The sequence below is a fragment of the Schistocerca cancellata genome, chromosome 4 (assembly GCF_023864275.1).
Source record: "Schistocerca cancellata isolate TAMUIC-IGC-003103 chromosome 4, iqSchCanc2.1, whole genome shotgun sequence".
NCBI lineage: Eukaryota > Metazoa > Arthropoda > Insecta > Orthoptera > Acrididae > Schistocerca > Schistocerca cancellata.
The window spans coordinates 201,711,409-201,732,996 of record NC_064629.1 but is presented as its reverse complement, the minus strand read 5'-3'; the positions used below and the strand labels follow the sequence as shown (position 1 = coordinate 201,732,996).

The window sequence follows — 21,588 nt, the reverse complement described above, 5'->3', positions numbered from 1 at the left end:
AAACATGAAGAGACATGTACAGCACAAAAGCGTACACGCCGATCTCCTCTGTTGACTGATAGAGACTGCTGATAGTTGAGGACAGTCATAATGTGTAATAGGCAGACATTTATCCAGAGGCACAAGTAATTCCAAACTGCATCAGGGTCCACTGCAAGTACTATGACAGTTAGGCGAGATGTGAGAAAACTTGGATTTCATGTTGCCACACATCACGCTGGTAAATGCCAAATGACGCCTCGCTTGGTGTAAGGAGCATGAACACTGGACGATTGACCAGTGGAAAAACGTTGTGTAGAGTGACAAATCACAGTACGCAATATGGCGATCCAATGACAGGGTGTGTATGGTGAATGCCCATTGAACATTATCTGCCAGAATGTGTAGTGCCAACTGTAAAATTTGGAGGCGGTGGTGTTATGGTGTGGCTGTGTTTTTCTTTGAGGGGGCTTGGACCTCTTGTTGTTTTGCATGGCACTATCACAGTGTAGGTCTACATTGATGTTTTAAGCACATTCTTGCTTCCCACTGTTGAAGACCAATTCGGGGATGGCGATTGCATTTTTCAGCATGATCAGGCACCTGTTCATAATGCATGACCTGTGGCAGAGTGGTTGCATGACAATAACATCCCTGAAATGGACTGGCCTGCACAGAGTTGTGACCAGAATCCTATAGAACACCGTTGGGCTGTTTTGGTACACTGACTTCATGCCAGGTTCACCGACCAACATCGATACCTCTCCTCAGCGCAGCACTGCATGAAGAATTCCCCAAGAAAGCTTCCAGCACCTGGTTGACCGTATACCTGCGAGAGTGGAAGCTGTCATCAAGGATCAGGGTGGGCCAACACCGTATTGAATTCCAGCATTGCCGATGGAGGGTGCCATGAACTTGTAACTTATTTCTCTAAAATGTCTGAGAACGCTTCACACAGACATTTAATATGCAATGGATTGGTCGGGGAGGTCCATTACATTGCCAAGCTTATTCCCCTGTTCTTAATCACTTGCATTTTTGATTTTGGGCACTGCAAGCCCATTAATGGTGTACAAAAACTTCAGGAATGCATCATCAATGCCTGCCAGTTCACCTGTGACCAACCTGGAGTTTTTCACAGAGTTTTTGTTTCCCTAAGAGCTTGCAGTAAAAGAGATAGGTTTCACAGTAATAAAAGTGAATGAATGCTCATAGCTCTTAAGGTATGCCTTTTAAATCCATGTTTATTGGATATTTTTTTCTTTTTTTGGTCTATAATATCACCTCTAAAAACATGGAATACTTTTTAATACCCTGTATAGTAGTGCTAAGTTGTCTAGAGGAATTTATTTATTAAAGTAACTTATGATCTGTGTACCTGGAATGTATGTTGGAACATATTATTTTCCATTTTTCCAAACCATAATACCATAAGGTATTATTTTATGGGGAAACTCTAATTGTGTGCATAACATCTTAACACTGCACAAGAAAGTGGTTTGGATACTTGCTGGTTCCTCAAATAAGGCACATAGTAAACATTTGTTTTGTGAACAAATAATCATTACAGTAAAACTATATAGTCTGTCAAAATCAATTAACAGTTATGAGCTCATGGGACACAAATTATTTAATAAGCTTCCACAAACTGTACAAGATTTATCAGAACAAACATTCAAACAGACACTGCGTAACTGTTAGTTGCCTACCCATTCTACAATATAAAGTAATTTGTTACTTGTAACGTAATTAATCATATGTAATGTTAATAATTACCCTCTTTTACTTTTAAATTATCCATTGTATTGTACTATGTGAGAGATTTTGTCATTGTGGTAATGGTCTAATGACAACAAAATTATTATTATTATTTCTTTCCTTTCTCAGACATTATGTCTGGTTAAAAATGGAAAGTGACGCGGACCTTGATCAAGCGTGACTTCCTTTTAACTGTACGGTATATGTTATATTGCATTTAGGAACCTTCGGGTAATTGAACATGTATCAATAATTACAGATTTCTGTAGTTGTATATATAAGTTTGGATGTAGCTATATTGCGTTGATGTACTGGTGGATATTGTGTGGTATGACTCCTTTAGTTGATAGTATAATTGGTATAATGTCAACTTTATCCTGATGCCACATGTCCTTGACTTCCTCAGCCAGTTGGATGTATTTTTCAATTCTTTCTCCTGTTTTCTTTTGTATATTTGTTGTATTGGGTATGGTTATTTCGATTAGTTGTGTTAATTTCTTCTTTTTATTGGTGAGTATGATGTCAGGTTTGTTATGTGGTGTTGTTTTATCTGTTATAACGGTTCTGTTCCAGTATAATTTGTATTCATCATTCTCCAGTACATTTTGTGGTGCATACTTGTATGTGGGAACGTGTAGTTTTATTAGTTTATGTTGTATGGCAAGTTGTTGATGTATTATTTTTGCTACATTGTCATGTCTTCTGGGGTATTCTGTATTTGCTAGTATTGTACATGCGCTTGTGATGTGATCTACGGTTTCTATTTGTTGTTTGCAAAGTCTGCATTTATGTGTTGTGGTATTGGGATCTTTAATAATATGCTTGCTGTAATATCTGGTGTTTATTGTTTGATCCTGTATTGCAATCATGAATCCTTCCGTCTCACTGTATATATTGCCTTTTCTTAGCCATGTGTTGGATGCGTCTTGATCGATGTGTGGCTGTGTTAGATGATATGGGTGCTTGCCATGTAGTGTTTTCATTTTCCAATTTACTTTCTTCGTATCTGTTGATGTTATGTGATCTAAAGGGTTGTAGAAGTGGTTATGAAATTGCAATGGTGTAGCCGATGTATTTATATGAGTGATTGCTTTGTGTATTTTGCTAGTTTCTGCTTGTTCTATAAAGAATTTTCTTAAATTGTCTACCTGTCCATAATATAGGTTTTTTATGTCGATAAATCCCCTTCCTCTTTCCTTCCTGCTTAATGTGAATCTTTCTGTTGCTGAATGTATGTGATGTATTCTATATTTGTGGCATTGTGATCATGTAAGTGTATTGAGTGCTTCTAGGTCTGTGTTACTCCATTTCACTACTCCAAATGAGTAGGTCAATATTGGTATGGCATAGGTATTTATAGCTTTTGTCTTGTTTCTTGCTGTCAATTCTGTTTTCAGTATTTTTGTTAGTCTTTGTCTATATTTTTCTTTTAGTTCTTCTTTAATATTTGTATTATCTATTCCTATTTTTTGTCTGTATCCTAGATATTTATAGGCATCTGTTTTTTCCATCACTTCTATGCAGTCACTGTGGTTATCCAATATGTAATCTTCTTGTTTAGTGTGTTTTCCCTTGACTATGCTATTTTTCTTACATTTGTCTGTTACAAAAGCCATATTTATATCATTGCTGAATACTTCTGGTATATTTAGTAATTGGTTGAGTTGTTGATTTGTTGCTGCCAGTAGTTTTAGGTCATCCACGTATAGCAAATGTGTGATTTTGTGTTGGTATGTTCCAGTAATATTGTATCCATAATTTGTATTATTTGGGATGTTGGATAGTGGGTTCAGAGCAAGGCAGAACCAGAAAGGACTTAATGAGCCTCCTTGGTATATTCCACACTTAATCTGTATTGGCTTTGATGTGATATTATTTGAATTTGTTTGGATATTATGTGTGGTTTTCCAATTTTTCATTACTATGTTTAACAACTGTATCAATTTAGGATCTACTTTGTATATTTCCAATATTTGTAGTAACCATGAGTGGGGTACACTATCAAAAGCTTTTCAGTAATCAATGTATGCGTAGTGTAGTTACCTTTGTTTAGTATTAGCTTGATATGTCACCTCTGCATCTATTATCAGTTGCTCTTTACATCCTTGTGCTCCTTTGCAACAGCCTTTTGCTCTTCATTTATAATTTTTTTCTGTGTTGTATGTGTCATTAATTTCTGTGTAATTACTGAAGTTAATATTTTGTATATTGTTGGTAGGCATGTTATAGGGCGATACTTAGTTGGGTTTGCTGTGTCTGCTTGATCTTTAGGTTTCAGATAAGTTATTCCATGTGTAAGTGTATCAGAGAATGTGTATGGGTCTGCAATGTAACTGTTAAATAATTTAGTTGGATGTGAATGTGTATTATTATTATTTCTCTTTCCTGTCTCAGACGTATGTCTGGTTAAAAATGGAAGGTGACACTGACCTTGATCAAGCGTGACTTCCTTTTAACTGTACGGTATATGTTATATTGCATTTAGGAACTTTCGGGTAATTGAACATGTATCAATAATTACAGATTTCTGTAGTTGTATGTATAAGTTTGGATGTTGTTATATTGCGTTGATGTACTGGTGGATATTGTGTGGTATGACTCCTGTAGTTGATAGTATAATTGGTATAATGTCAACTTTATCCTGATGCCACATGTCCTTGACTTCCTCAGCCAGTTGGATGTATTTTTCAATTCTTTCTCCTGTTTTCTTTTGTATATTTGTTGTATTGGGTATGGTTATTTCGATTAGTTGTGTTAATTTCTTCTTTTTATTGGTGAGTATGATGTCAGATTTGTTATGTGGTGTTGTTTCATCTGTTATAATGGTTCTGTTCCAGTATAATTTGTATTCATCATTCTCCAGTACATTTTGTGGTGCATACTTGTATGTGGGAACGTGTTGTTTTATAAGTTTATGTTGTAAGGCAAGCTGTTGATGTATTATTTTTGCTACATTGTCATGTCTTCTGGGGTATTCTGTATTTGCTAGTATTGTACATGCGCTTGTGATGTGATCTACGGTTTCTATTTGTTGTTTGCAAAGTCTGCATTTATGTGTTGTGGTATTGGGATCTTTAATAATATGCTTGCTGTAATATCTGGTGTTTATTGTTTGATCCTGTATTGCAATCATGAATCCTTCCGTCTCACTGTATATATTGCCTTTTCTTAGCCATGTGTTGGATGCGTCTTGATCGATGTGTGGCTGTGTTAGATGATACGGATGCTTGCCATGTAGTGTTTTCATTTTCCAATTTACTTTCTTCGTATCTGTTGATGTTATGTGATCTAAAGGGTTGTAGAAGTGGTTATGAAATTGCAATGGTGTAGCCGATGTATTTATATGAGTGATTGCTTTGTGTATTTTGCTAGTGTCTGCTTGTTCTATAAAGAATTTTCTTAAATTGTCTACCTGTCCATAATTTAGGTTTTTTATGTCGATAAATCCCCTTCCTCTTTCCTTCCTGCTTAATGTGAATCTTTCTGTTGCTGAATGTATGTGATGTATTCTATATTTGTGGCATTGTGATCATGTAAGTGTATTGAGTGCTTCTAGGTCTGTGTTACTCCATTTCACTACTCCAAATGAGTAGGTCAATATTGGTATGGCATAGGTATTTATAGCTTTTGTCTTGTTTCTTGCTGTCAATTCTGTTTTCAGTATTTTTGTTAGTCTTTGTCTATATTTTTCTTTTAGTTCTTCTTTAATATTTGTATTATCTATTCCTATTTTTTGTCTGTATCCTAGATATTTATAGGCATCTGTTTTTTCCATCACTTCTATGCAGTCACTGTGGTTATCCAATATGTAATCTTCTTGTTTAGTGTGTTTTCCCTTGACTATGCTATTTTTCTTACATTTGTCTGTTACAAAAGCCATATTTATATCATTGCTGAATACTTCTGGTATATTTAGTAATTGGTTGAGTTGTTGATTTGTTGCTGCTAGTAGTTTTAGGTCATCCACGTATAGCAAATGTGTGATTTTGTGTTGGTATGTTCCAGTAATATTGTATCCATAATTTGTATTATTTGGGATGTTGGATAGTGGGTTCAGAGCAAGGCAGAACCAGAAAGGACTTAATGAGCCTCCTTGGTATATTCCACACTTAATCTGTATTGGCTTTGATGTGATATTATTTGAATTTGTTTGGATATTATGTGTGGTTTTCCAATTTTTCATTACTATGTTTAACAACTGTATCAATTTAGGATCTACTTTGTATATTTCCAATATTTGTAGTAACCATGAGTGGGGTACACTATCAAAAGCTTTTCAGTAATCAATGTATGCGTAGTGTAGTTACCTTTGTTTAGTATTAGCTTGATATGTCACCTCTGCATCTATTATCAGTTGCTCTTTACATCCTTGTGCTCCTTTGCAACAGCCTTTTGCTCTTCATTTATATTTTTTTTCTGTGTTGTATGTGTCATTAATTTCTGTGTAATTACTGAAGTTAATATTTTGTATATTGTTGGTAGGCATGTTATAGGGCGATACTTAGTTGGGTTTGCTGTGTCTGCTTGATCTTTAGGTTTCAGATAAGTTATTCCATGTGTAAGTGTATCAGAGAATGTGTATGGGTCTGCAATGTAACTGTTAAATAATTTAGTTGGATGTGAATGTGTATTATTATTATTTCTCTTTCCTGTCTCAGACGTATGTCTGGTTAAAAATGGAAGGTGACACTGACCTTGATCAAGCGTGACTTCCTTTTAACTGTACGGTATATGTTATATTGCATTTAGGAACTTTCGGGTAATTGAACATGTATCAATAATTACAGATTTCTGTAGTTGTATGTATAAGTTTGGATGTTGTTATATTGCGTTGATGTACTGGTGGATATTGTGTGGTATGACTCCTGTAGTTGATAGTATAATTGGTATAATGTCAACTTTATCCTGATGCCACATGTCCTTGACTTCCTCAGCCAGTTGGATGTATTTTTCAATTCTTTCTCCTGTTTTCTTTTGTATATTTGTTGTATTGGGTATGGTTATTTCGATTAGTTGTGTTAATTTCTTCTTTTTATTGGTGAGTATGATGTCAGATTTGTTATGTGGTGTTGTTTCATCTGTTATAATGGTTCTGTTCCAGTATAATTTGTATTCATCATTCTCCAGTACATTTTGTGGTGCATACTTGTATGTGGGAACGTGTTGTTTTATAAGTTTATGTTGTAAGGCAAGCTGTTGATGTATTATTTTTGCTACATTGTCATGTCTTCTGGGGTATTCTGTATTTGCTAGTATTGTACATGCGCTTGTGATGTGATCTACGGTTTCTATTTGTTGTTTGCAAAGTCTGCATTTATGTGTTGTGGTATTGGGATCTTTAATAATATGCTTGCTGTAATATCTGGTGTTTATTGTTTGATCCTGTATTGCAATCATGAATCCTTCCGTCTCACTGTATATATTGCCTTTTCTTAGCCATGTGTTGGATGCGTCTTGATCGATGTGTGGCTGTGTTAGATGATACGGATGCTTGCCATGTAGTGTTTTCATTTTCCAATTTACTTTCTTCGTATCTGTTGATGTTATGTGATCTAAAGGGTTGTAGAAGTGGTTATGAAATTGCAATGGTGTAGCCGATGTATTTATATGAGTGATTGCTTTGTGTATTTTGCTAGTGTCTGCTTGTTCTATAAAGAATTTTCTTAAATTGTCTACCTGTCCATAATTTAGGTTTTTTATGTCGATAAATCCCCTTCCTCTTTCCTTCCTGCTTAATGTGAATCTTTCTGTTGCTGAATGTATGTGATGTATTCTATATTTGTGGCATTGTGATCATGTAAGTGTATTGAGTGCTTCTAGGTCTGTGTTACTCCATTTCACTACTCCAAATGAGTAGGTCAATATTGGTATGGCATAGGTATTTATAGCTTTTGTCTTGTTTCTTGCTGTCAATTCTGTTTTCAGTATTTATTATTATTATTATTATTATTATTATTACTACTATTATTATTATTATTATTATTGATGATCGCCAAAGGCTTTCAAAAATATAGACTAGTATAAAATGGTGGAAACTTTAATGTGTTTAAGTTGGTTCATCACGACAAAAAAATAAGCCAGCACCTTTACAGAAATCAGACAGCAGATGACAAGTAAAAGATGGTGCAAAATTTGCAAGAGGACGTAAAGTTGCTTGGCAGGGATAAAATCATTCCCAATTACTCTTGAACAAATACACTGAGGATGCAATAAACTAATGAAGATACGTATACTGAAGGAATAAGCTATACATGGAGGAAATATAAAAATGTTTGATTTGCACATCATATAGCAGTGTTAGCCAAATCTGAAAACAATGCCCAAAAGGTAGTAGAAAGCATGAAAATGTATTTCTAGAAAGATATAATATGAAAATAAATAAGAGGAAAAAGAAAATCCTTGTATGTAGTAAAGTTCCAACAGCAGCAAATCTACATCTAGATGGAGAGAATCTGAAGCAAATGACAATCATTAAGTGGGGACCCTACCTGGGTAGTAGAATAAAAGAGGATGTTAGACCATTCTCACAAGCTAAAACAGCACTCAATAGTATCAAGATGCTACTAACACAAAAAAATATTAGTATTAACACAAGAAAACAGTATGTAAAAGCTTTTGTTCGGAGTACTACCATGGTAGCTACCTTCAGGCCAATGTCAATCATTCCAGTCTTCACTAAAGCCATTGAGACTGCAATTGAAGACCAAATATCAAATTACTTTGAAATTAATGAACTGTTCACAGATGCAAACATGGTTTCTGGAAGGACAAATCTACAACAGCGGCACTAGATCTGGTTACTTGGATAAAGCATAGTTTCTGTGACTTTCATAAGGGGTTTGACTGCTGTCTTCATTAGGTACTCCAAAACAAGCTCAGTAAATATAGAACTGGAGGCACTGTTCTGGCAACCCTCAAATTTTATTTGGAAGACAGAAGGCAAATTGTATCAGTACAAGGAGCAATATCATGTGAATGGAAGTTGGAGTATGGTGTGCCACAGGAACTGGCAATGGCCGCCCTCCTGTTCTAGTATTTGTAAATGATTTAAGCTCTCTTGGACAGTACTTACAATTCACAGATGACATAACTCTGTACTCAAAAGGCATTGATGCCAGCAAGGCCCAAAGAGAAGTAGATGCTTTGTTTGATGCTACAAAGGAATAAACAAACTGAAAATAAATGAAGAAAACATGCGAAAATTAGTATGTAGCCTCAGTGACAAAGGATACCTAAAAAGTGCATGAACTGTGAACCTTCTGGGGTCCATGGTGGATAGAAAACTCACTTGTCAATAACAAACTGCACATTTATGTATCTACTGATATTATTCAGTATTCCACAGTCATGTCAGCTGCGGCCCGTTACTATGGGTCACTCTACTGGCTGTAAGGGGGGGGGGGGGGGGGGAGGATCATAACATCAAGCAGGAAACTGGGCCACTACAAACTTATCTTCACATGTCTAGGAGTGATGACAGTTTTCAGTCAATATGACCTCTCCTGTCTCACGTAAATGAAAGAAAATTGTGATACATTCACCAACAGGAGTGAGGTCCAGAATTCTAATATACACAGTAAGAAAGACGTAGACATCCCAAGGTGTTGACACTATATGATATGGGACAGTTTTCCAATAGTAGCTATTAAAATGTTCAACCATCTAAATACTAAAATACAGTCCTTGGACTTGGTAAAATTTCACGGAAAGGTGTCACAAAATCTATGCAAAAAGCAACTGTACAGTTTAAATGAGTTCTTTGACAGTGAATCAGCAAATTGGACTCCATAAACTGTACATTGCCTTATGAAATGAAGTGAACATGTCTTTGATAAAAATTTCTCACACTATATTTCATTAAGTGTTATGCTATGCTTCTGCAAATTTGTTCTGTGTTATTATGCATACTTATGCTAATTTGTCTTTGTTTTATAATGCTCGTGTAATCTTAAGCTTGTAACACTGATGCAGTCTATCGAGTGATGACTGGCGAACAAAGAAGATATGGTAATAAATGGAAATAAGTGGTAGTAAATGGTAATATGGCTCAGAGACATGGGCAGGAGTGGAGCCAGAATGGAAAAATCTACAGGCTTTTGAGGCGTAGTGTTGGTGAAGAGTTCTCAAGATTTCATGGACTGAGAGAATGATCAATGATAAAGCCTTTAATGACACAGGAGGAGAAAGATTGTTGTGAAGGGCTAGCTAGGGATAGAGTGACCAATGGATTGGATGACTACACAGGCGCTGCCACTTCATTGCAGAATTAACAGAAGGAAAAATATCTGGGAGGAATGCATGAGGAAGACTAAGACTTCTCTACATCAAACAAGTACAACCAGCTGAAACTTGACATACCGGTACTCTGAACTGAAGAGATTTGCAGAAGATATGGCCTGCTATTAAATATAGTACTTTACTTCTTTGAATAACTTTCAATGCATGTAGCCAAACTAAGGTAACTGTGTAGCCAATTTGTAGACATTTTACAATGGTTACTGATTGAATAGTTTTACCATTCCACTACATGTTTATGTTCTGGACATTCTGATTTCTTAAATTTTGGAAGTTTGAAGATACTATTTTGTTTACATTCACAATAACATTTTCTAGTCATTTCAACTGCTACCTGAAATTTCTGTTTTAAACTTCTACAGTATTTCATCATACATAACACCTCAAGAACCAAGAGGGAACTATAAGATTGGAAGACCAATAATGAGGTGCTTGAATTAAAAAGGGTGTAAGACAGTCTTTCACAAGTGTTCAATCTATACATAAAATAAGTAATGACAGAAATAAAAGAAAGATTCAAGAGTTGGATTAAAAATCAGGGTAAAAGGATATAAATGATGAGATTCACTGATAATATTCCTATCCTCAGTGAAGGTACAGAAGAATTACAGGACCTGCTCAATGGATTGAGCAGCCTAATGGATGCAGAATATGAACTGAGAGTAAACCAAAGAATGATGAAAGTAATGAGAAGTATGAGAAATGAGAATTGCAAGAAGATTAATATCAAAATTGGGTGATCATAAAGCAGATGAAGTTAAAGAATCCTTCTACCGTGGAAGCAAAATAACACATGTTAGACAAAGCAAGGAGGACATAGAAAACACACTAGCATAGTGTGGCCTTCTAGGCGTAAAGAAGTCTACTAGTATCTAACATATGTCTTAATTTGGTGAAGAAAGTTCTGAGAATATATGTTTAGAGAATAGCATTGTATGGCAGTGAATCATGGACAGTGAGAAAACCAAAACAGAATAGAACTGAAGCATTTGAGATGTGGTGCTACAGAAAAATGTTAAACGCCAGGTGGACTGATAAGATAAGTAATGATGAGGTCCTCCACAGAATAGGCAAAGAAAGGAACATATGAAACACTGACAATAAGAAGGGACAGGGTGACAGAACATGTGTTAAGATGCCAAGGAATAACTTCCATAGTACTAGAAGGATGGAATACATTCAACAAATAAGTGAGGATAAAGGGTGCAAGTGATACTCTGAGATGAAGAGATTTGCACATGAGAGGAATTCATGGAGGGCTGCATTAAACCTGTCAGAAGACTGACAAAAAAAGTAAACCATATTTAATGTTCTGATAATAAGAATAATGTTTACTTAAATTTGGATTTTCATAAAACTGAATTCCAACCAAGTATCACTGTTCCTGATACCTACATGCCAGAGTATGTAATTTTATATGTTGTAACCCATAATACTGAACACTTTTGACAGGTCACGGCATACACCAGTGATAATTTCTCCATTATCTAAATTATGGAGCACTTTATAAAAAATTCAAACGTGTCAGTGCCAGCTCAGCAGCTTTTTCTGAAATTATGTTGTTCTGTGGAAAGGAACGTATCACTGGTGTATGCCTTGCATTTAGGAGAGAGCGCTGTAGCTCAAGGACAGTGTACCTACAAACACATGATGGTTTTCTGGCCAGTACTTCAGCCTAGTGACTAATTTTAGAATCACATGAAGAAATACTCACTAAAGACAACATAAGCAGTTTCTGCCATTTTATATAGTTTTGTTATTGTTAGACATGAGGGCTTTATTTATTTATTTTCAGCATTTGCAAGTATCTCACATTCTAAACAATTAAGTCCTGCATAGTACATTCAAACTATTTGGAATATACTGTTAATGCTTTAGATACAGAATATTTTGTCAAGTAAAATGCTAAATATTTTTGGAACTATTTATATAACATTGTTAAGCCACTATTCATTGGTCATTCCCCATTTTATACCTTGAAACAGAAGGTCTTTTACCATGGAACATGTGATACTTGCAAATGAACTGAGTTTCTATAATGTCTTAACAATTTTACCTGTCTTGAAAATGAAAATTTGTGTTCATTTCCGATAGATTCTATTTCAAAATGTATTTAATTTGTAACTGGTTTCTGATAACACTTCTCATTCATTTGATTTCACTTACTGTTTACTAGTGTGTAGTAGAGTAATAATATTACGGATAGACTACTAAACACAGTATTAACAAGATTTTCTCAATTGTAATGCTTTTAAATTTGAATAGAATATTTGTTCCTAGGTGCATGACCATGTTTTACCTTGGAACATGCTTTCACATTTGGTAAAACCTTAATTTTCTAGAGCATTTTTTGTAGTTTCAGAAAAAGACTACAGCACAAATAAATTGAATGTCATTATTTAAAAATTTTATTTATTTATTTATTTATTCATCCGTAGACAACTTGTGTTGTATGGATGTCGTCAACTGTATACATGGAATGAGTATATACATAATAGTACTTCTGGTAGTACATATTTCTATGGTGCAACTTAATCGTTTGTACACAAAACAAATACACACCAATCTTAGTTACAAATAAATATAAATTTACAAATGTATTCTTGCATGGATTACACAAAACAAATACACACCAATCTTAATTACAGATAAAATATAAATTTACAAAGGTACTCTTGCATGAATTGAGGTGAACACATGTCATTTACAGTATTCTTTGACAGTATAGTAACATTTATCTGCTAAATAACTTTTTGCAGCTTTCCTAAAGGCATGTATTCCAGTTTCAGCTTTTATCTCCTCTGGAAGTCTATTATACATTTTTATTCCGTTAAATAATAAACTATTTTGGGTTTTTGTTTTGTTTTTTTGTATGAGATGCAAATGGTGGCAGGATCTAGTCCAGTGTTAGTGTATAGATCTGTTTTGGGTGTACTGGTCAACGTGTTTCTTTACATATATCACAGTCTGAAAGATGTATTCACATGGTACTGTCAAGATTCCCATGGTTTTGAATAAATCAGTACAGTGAGCTCTCTTGCTGCTTTTTGTTATTATTCGTACAGCCCTCTTTTGTAGCTTGAAAATTGCTTGTATGTTCTGCACATTTGTACCCCAGAAGGTTATGCCATAACTAATTATTGAATGCACATATGCAAAGTATGTAGTCTTAGCACATGAACTATTACATACTGACATAATTATCCGGAGTGCATAGCAAGCAGTAGCAATTTTCTTTTCTAGTGCTGCAATATGGTCAGTCCAGTTAAGCTGTGAGTCAACATGCATTCCTAGGAATTTTGTGTTTGTGACACAATCTATAAGTTTATCTTTAACTTTTAGGCCTATGCTATTATGTTTTTTATTTATGTGGAAATTAATACTGTTTGTTTTTTTAATATTGAGGGTCAATTTGTTGCTTACTACCCACTTGCATACATGATCGAGAGTTTCTTCAGCTTTGTCTCTCAGTTTGTCTGGTGACTCATCACTGATAAGGATGCTGCTATCATCTGCAAATAGTATTTCTTTCCCGTATTTTACACTCTGGGGAAAATCATTGATATATATTAGGAAGAGTATTGGCCCTAACACACTTCCCTGAGGGACTCCTATGTTAATATGTTCTGGTTTGGAAATGTGTTTTGTCAATCTGCTGAACTTCGTTTGTGAGATCTCTACACGCTGTACCCTATTTTCCAAGTATGATTGAAACCAATTATTTACTGTTCCCCTTATTCCTAGTGCCTCCATTTTGTTTAGTAGTATTTTGTGGTCTACCGTGTCAAATGCTTTGCTAAGGTCAAGGAATATGCCTGTTACATGTTCACCTTCGTCAAGTGCTTCTAAGACAAAATTTGTGAAGTGAGCTACTGCTGAACCTGTGCTTCTTCCTGGCCTGAAACCAAACTGTTCTTTACACAGTAGGTTGTACTTGTTTAGGAAATCCGTTAGTCTCTTTTTCATTATATTTTCTATTACCTTGGAAAAGGATGAGAGTAATGAGATGGGCCTATAGTTTTCTATATTTTCTGGTTCGCCTTTCTTAAATAGGGGCAGGACTTTTGCACATTTTAAGTATTCTGGGAAGCAGCCTGCAGTGAAAGAAATCATTTATGATGTGTGCCAAAGGATGTTTTATGCTGTCAGTGCAGTCCTTCAGTAAGCGCACTGGCACAAAATGGGATAAGATAACATATTGAACTTCTATTACAGGACTAGCTAGAGGCAAAAGTCTGAAAAGTGTACCAAGCTACAACTCTGTCCCCTATAAAGGAAATTTGAGAGTCTGTCTTTGGAAAATATTTTTCTAATGCTTTTGAGAAACCAGATAATAATTTAACAAGCCTGAAATTTACTACATCTTGTTTATTTCCATTCTTCAATAGCATGTTTAGTTTTACTTTCTTTAAATAAAAAAGGGAAGTTACAGTTGACAACGAACTGTTGCAAAATTAGAAGACTGATTTAGTAATGTCATCATAGTTTTTAGTAATGAAATATGGGATGTTGTCTGTGCCTGAATAATATCTGGATTTTAAAGTGATAAATTTTGCTAAAATTTCTTCATCATTATGTCAAATCAGAAGGAAGTAACTAGGGTTCTTATTTGAGGTTTCTGGTAACATATGGCTATGATTTACAGCCAATGACTAACTATTCACTTATATTTGAAAAATGTGCTAAAGGTGACAGTTTCACCAGGAAAAGTAAAAGTAATTTTTATGTCATTATGATCTATCTGCACAATGAAATTTTGTTGGCTGTCTTCACCTGTCTGCTATCTGCTGTACAGTTTTCAGTTTTCATGTCATTCCACATTATACTAACATGATTTTTTTTAGTCTTTTATAACCTTGTTAAGCATCATTTTGTACTTTTCTAAATGCTGGTGAAATTTATCAATGGCTCCATGAGTTTCTGAGATTTCATGGAGATTTCATTTTTGCATAACATTTACCAGCAACGAGTCAAGAGAATTTTCTGGGACTGCATGTAGGTTTTTATGTTTTGTCTGGAAATTATATATGAATATAATGTACAAATAGCCCTATAAAATGTATAATTTTTTCACATGTCTATATATTTCATCCAGTGTTTCCTTTCTTAGTAGCTGCCTGAAATGTTGTATGTTCTGACGCCTGACAGCTCTGACACTTGGTGGTGTCTGATTTTGGTTTGTGGGCTAATGAACTATACCTAATAACCACTGCAGCCTGTAATGATGTTTCCAGCCTTATAATCATACTGTCTGAATTAACAAATACTTGATCCTTAATGATTTTATTTGCTAACTTTCTCTGGAAAACTTATAGTGTATGTAAATTATATGTCTCATACAAGACATTCAGTCTTAGTATGTCTTCAGAGTCCTTATTGAAGGCTCCAAGGATTATTATTGGTGCACTAAATTTTCAGCCCAGTTAGAGGGATTTTCCACTTTGCTGTATATAATGAGATGTTACACATCCATAGTGGTTCTTCCTTGTGATTAATGTACAAACAAATGAATGACTTTATGTTTAAACTGGGCAACATGTGCTGAGTTAAGTTATTAGTACACAAAATTAAATTCAGCATCTTCTATAGTGCAAATGACCCTGTTGTCATTCTTGCCATGATATTCACTTCATCAGTCATAGAACTGATTGTGAAGAACTTCTATTCAGTGACCTCTTATGGTTTGAAAATGGGACTGAGTGTGAATCTAGGTTTTGAATGATTGCATTTGAGAAAATATTCTTATTCCATTACCAGTGGTATTCAATGATTCTACAAATTTGGACATGAAATAAATTCTTGGTCATGAAAGTTAATCAGTTGTTGCAGGTTTCTCAAGGATATTTTCTGTGTATTTCAGCCCGTGTGTTGTTGCAGAGTAATTGCATTTGACACTTCCTGGCAGAGTAAAACTGTGTGCCGGACTGAGACTCGAACTCGGGACCTTTGCCTTTCATGGTAGAGCACTTGCCCGTGAAAGGCAAAGGTCCTGAGTTCGAGTCTCGGTCCGGCACACAGTTTTAATCTGCCAGGAAGTTTCATATCAGTGCAAAGTGCAGAGTGCACATTTCATTCTGGTAATTGCATTTCATTTGATTTTTTCACTTAGCTTTGGATCTCTATTTCATGGAAAATGATTTTATAACAGGGCACTTGTCAGTAGTATGCACAGTGCGTGTTGCCTAGAAACAAATTATTTACTTTCACTCACGGTACTTCCTGTTGACAACAGCAATGTCCTCTTCCCTCTTCACCCTCAAGCCTGTATTCAGTAGTGTTTGATTTGGCCTCAGGTTTATTTTTTGGCAGTATTGGTTGTGCATTAACACTGATACATGGAAGTGTGGATAGGTTTACCGATGAAGAGTTGTACAGCGTATATGATTTCACTTAATACAAAGGAAGAGTGACTCAGTTATGACATTCTGAGCTGTTCCTGTGGGAATGGCAACCACATCAAGATACTTTTGCATCTGTGGATTGTTGTATTACTTTATGTTTTGTGTTGCAGATTTTGTGATTGTATATTACAGGCATTTTACTGTTGTATTCGCACACATACAAAGGTGATTGGAGTAACAAACAAATAAGTCATAATTACTTCATTATGGTGTAATGAGCCACCAGAGAGACCAATTATCCATTATACCAAAATCCTTAGAAAGCATCCACAAACAACCTCCAAACTTTTTATGTTGGAGTTTGGTAGAATCCATTTTCTTTATGTGTAAAAATAGAGAAATTCATTTTCCAAAATATTTAATCCAGGAACACTACATGTATTGAGATCTAACATGTCATGACCCTCCAACTCTTTGTTACATATAATATTTATATAATATTTGTAAAATATAATATTTCACCCTGTAGAGTCCATTTTCTTAATGTATAAAAATAAAGAACTTCTTTTTCCAAAATATTTAATCAAAGAATGCTGCATATATTGATATCTATCATGTCATGACCCTCCAACCCTTCAAAAAATATAATATTTCACTATGTGTTCAAGGATTTACAAAAAACAACAACATTGCAACAACATTTTATTTGGAGGACCCTTTAACAGAAATGAATACTTACCCCTGTGACTGCTGTGAATATAGACTCCTCATCCAAATCACCACCGCTTGTTGGTGTACCCCATACATCATCACCTGATGTTTCACATTCTTCACCAGAAGATGTAGCTGTGAGTTCATGAGTGCACATCTCAGCTTGCTGAGACTGTTCCTCTGTTGCTGGTCGCAGATACCTGTATATTCAAAAATTTCTGTCTAGCAAAAATTATGCAGGTCTCATTACACTTTGAGCATGCTGTAATTAGTATCAGATGTATTAAGTAAGTGTCTTCCCACAAAGGAACTAAATTAATATTAGATTGCCATTAGAAGCACATCATTACTTGTACTTTAAAGATGGCGAATTTTTATTACACTGCTTTGATATGTCCTTTGACATAAACTGAATGCTGGAGAAATGTAATCATGAAACTAATTAATCACAATGATTGATTTACAATATATAAATAGATTTATTCATATACAGTAAGTAAAGAAAGCCACAATAATGTCATAAATGCTTGTAGTATGTAGTCAATATTACAAACATTAAAGAAATAACACTAAATCGATGTGTAAAGAATGGGAAAGGTAAATGGTCATGGCTTTGTTCAAGAAATCATCCAAGCAGGTGAATGAAATTATTGAGGAAATCCACAGAAAACATAAAATAGGATCAGTTTGTTCCCAAAACCTAGGCCATAATCTTCACTAGAAGATGGAAAGAGTGACACCTGTTGAAACATTACACCATTTTAATGAACTCACATGGCTGGAAAACTTAGAACATTACATTAGTCGAACTCACTGAGAATAACAAAAATATCAGATAATGCATTGTTTGTGGAGACAATTTTGTAATGGTCAGCATACTGTTTATAATGAAGAGTCCACAGTGCAATTATCCCTCATAGATATTGGTGCAATGGAGCAGGTATAGCGAAACACTTTGTAGAATCTTGTTTTTCTGTCTATCCATTAATGGATGTTGGTGATCACATTATGCATCTTTTTTCTATGAACTGCAGTATGTAGCCGGCCGCAGTGGCCTCGCGGTTAAGGCGCTCAGTCCGGAACCGCGCGACTGCTATGGTCGCAGGTTCGAATCCTGCCTCGGACATGGATGTATGTGATGTCGTTAGGTTAGTTAGGTTTAAGTAGTTCTAAGTTCTAGGGGACTGATGACCACAGATGTTAAGTCCCATAGTGCTCAGAGCCATTTTTTTGCAGTATATAATAGTTGATCTACACTTAGTAATCCTGTCCACCACTTTTGTTTATCTAACCAGGATATTTTTCTTTTCCCTTTCCTTCTTTTACCTCCTGACCTTCCCTTTTGTTATCAACTACAACAGTATATATGTGGTGTTCCATATGATATTTTCTAGGTATGCAGTTTTTCTTCTTTTAAACATAGTTCATATTTCTTGCTGTTTGCATATTCATCACTATACTTTGGTTTTAGATATTCTTGTAGTGGAATAATAATTTAATACTACAGAACTAAGTAGGAATTTTGCATTATCTTCCTATTGATAATTGTATGAAATTATAAACAAGTACCAGCTTACCAGCTGTTTTGGAATTTTTGTTCCAGGTATATGCCAAAGAACCTTAAGCCCAAACAAAAATTGAATGCAAGGAGAATACAAACATGTCTGCACTAGCACCAAGAATGTGCCAATAGGATCTTGGAGAGAACTGATGATGAAATGCATGTTGCTCACTCCATACTGCAAACTGAGAAGAAGTTGATGCAATGGTGTCATAAATACACTCCTGGAAATTGAAATAAGAACACCGTGAATTCATTGTCCCAGGAAGGGGAAACTTTATTGACACATTCCTGGGGTCAGATACATCACATGATCACACTGACAGAACCACAGGCACATAGACACAGGCAACAGAGCATGCACAATGTCGGCACTAGTACAGTGTATATCCACCTTTCGCAGCAATGCAGGCTGCTATTCTCCCATGGAGACGATCGTAGAGATGCTGGATGTAGTCCTGTGGAACGGCTTGCCATGCCATTTCCACCTGGCGCCTCAGTTGGACCAGCGTTCGTGCTGGACGTGCAGACCGCGTGAGACGACGCTTCATCCAGTCCCAAACATGCTCAATGGGGGACAGATCCGGAGATCTTGCTGGCCAGGGTAGTTGACTTACACCTTCTAGAGCACGTTGGGTGGCACGGCATACATGCGGACGTGCATTGTCCTGTTGGAACAGCAAGTTCACTTGCCGGTCTAGGAATGGTAGAACGATGGGTTCGATGATGGTTTGGATGTACCGTGCACTATTCAGTGTCCCCTCGACGATCACCAGTGGTGTACGGCCAGTGTAGGAGATCGCTCCCCACACCATGATGCCGGGTGTTGGCCCTGTGTGCCTCGGTCGTATGCAGTCCTGATTGTGGTGCTCACCTGCACGGCGCCAAACACGCATACGACCATCATTGGCACCAAGGCAGAAGCGACTCTCATCGCTGAAGACGACACGTCTCCATTCGTCCCTCCATTCACGCCTGTCGCGACACCACTGGAGGCGGGCTGCACGATGTTGGGGCGTGAGCGGAAGACGGCCTAACGGTGTGCGGGACCATAGCCCAGCTTCATGGAGACGGTTGCGAATGGTCCTCGCTGATACCCCAGGAGCAACAGTGTCCCTAATTTGCTGGGAAGTGGTGTTGCGGTCCCCTACGGCACTGCGTAGGATCATACGGTCTTGGCGTGCATCCGTGCGTCGCTGCGGACCGGTCCCAGGTCGACGGGCACGTGCACCTTCCGCCGACCACTGGCGACAACATCGATGTACTGTGGAGACCTCACGCCCCACGTGTTGAGCAATTCGGCGGTACGTCCACCCGGCCTCCCGCATGCCCACTATACGCCCTCGCTCAAAGTCCGTCAACTGCACATACGGTTCACGTCCACGCTGTCGCGGCATGCTACCAGTGTTAAAGACTGCGATGGAGCTCCGTATGCCACGGCAAACTGGCTAACACTGACGGCGGCGGTGCACAAATGCTGCGCAGCTAGCGCCATTCGACGGCCAACACCGCGGTTCCTGGTGTGTCCGCTGTGCCGTGCGTGTGATCATTGCTTGTACAGCCCTCTCGCAGTGTCCAGAGCAAGTATGGTGGGTCTGACACACCGGTGTCAATGTGTTCTTTTTTCCATTTCCAGGAGTGTATCAAATAGAATTCAGTCAGGCTGCAGCTGCATAGAAATTTTTGTGCAATATCCTGCTCATTTGCTTCTTGGCTGGGGCTGAACTGCAAAAACATTTCTAATTTTGTAAAACACTGCTGAAATTTTGATGGACCATTCATAAGAGCTGTTGGATGCTCACTATAGTAGTTTGTTTGATCCATAACAATGCTTAGCCACATGCAACTCAGCACACAATACCTGTGCTGCATGGGATGTTCTGTGATATTCTTGGCCAGTAATTCTGTACTTATGATGCTGTCATCATCAATTTTTGTCTTAACTTATGTATAAAGAAATCCCTTTGGCAGATAACTTAATGTATAACAGTCTTTTTGTTGTGCCTGCTTGCAACTCTGTGTGTCATCTTTATAGTGAATAGCAATCTATCCTTTCCATAGTTTTTGAAAAATCTCCAATAATGTTAGTTTCTCTCACATATACCTTCCACGACAATAAATAAATGTCATACTTCTTTTTATTTTGAGAAGGCAACTGCTATGCATGTGAAAAGAAAGGACATCTTATCCAGTTTTCCATTTATCAACTACAAGGTACTGCAGATATACATTTGTACCAAACTGTGCATCGGATACATAAAATCAATATTTATTTTTGTATATAAATGATTGTACGTTTAGTCTACTCTAAATGTTCTGATATTATGTACTGAATCCATATCAAAAGATAGTAGTTTGCTGTGATCAGAACAGAAATTCTATTATGACAGTTCCAGAAATGCAGAGGTAGTCCTATTTACTGCAGTCTAAAAAATACAGAATATACTGTGAGCAGTTGTAACAGTCTCAGCTCATGTACATTCAGTTTCAATGGCTTTGCAATTTTGTAATTCAAAATGTTATGTAGCCTGCAGAAGGAACACTTCCAAGTATCATACGGTTAAAGTTGAGATGAAAGAAGAAGGTACAGATAATATGAAACATGAAATTATTAAAGTGTTTAGGCCTCAACCTGTACTGTACAATTAATTCACATTCATCAGATGGTGATAGGTTCTCCATATTGCAAATAGGTCACCAGTCATACTAACGTGAGCTTGTACATTTAGTGGTAATGTGTCCCAAGTAACATGAAACACAATACACAGTATCAAATATTGCACTGTGGAGCCACTTTAATCCAACTCATAAAATATGGGGCTGTGAGGGGGGGGGGGGGGGGGGGGGGGGGGAGAAAAAGATAATATATTGTTGCAGGCCACAAGATGGAATAGTAGGCTTGCAGGAAATTGACCACTATGGTAACTATGTGAGTATGTGAGA

The 21,588-nt window shown here is 36.6% G+C and overlaps 1 protein-coding gene across 1 annotated transcript in view; it reads right to left on the bottom strand.

Annotated features, from left to right (window-relative positions):
* Positions 1-21,588, bottom strand: part of LOC126183531 (uncharacterized) — a 1,031,760-nt gene that overhangs the window by 77,027 nt on the left and 933,145 nt on the right. Inside the window, exon 20 of the mRNA XM_049925600.1 lies at positions 17,113-17,284. Coding sequence (XP_049781557.1) covers positions 17,113-17,284 — 172 coding nt within the window. The remainder of the gene's footprint in view (positions 1-17,112; positions 17,285-21,588) is intronic.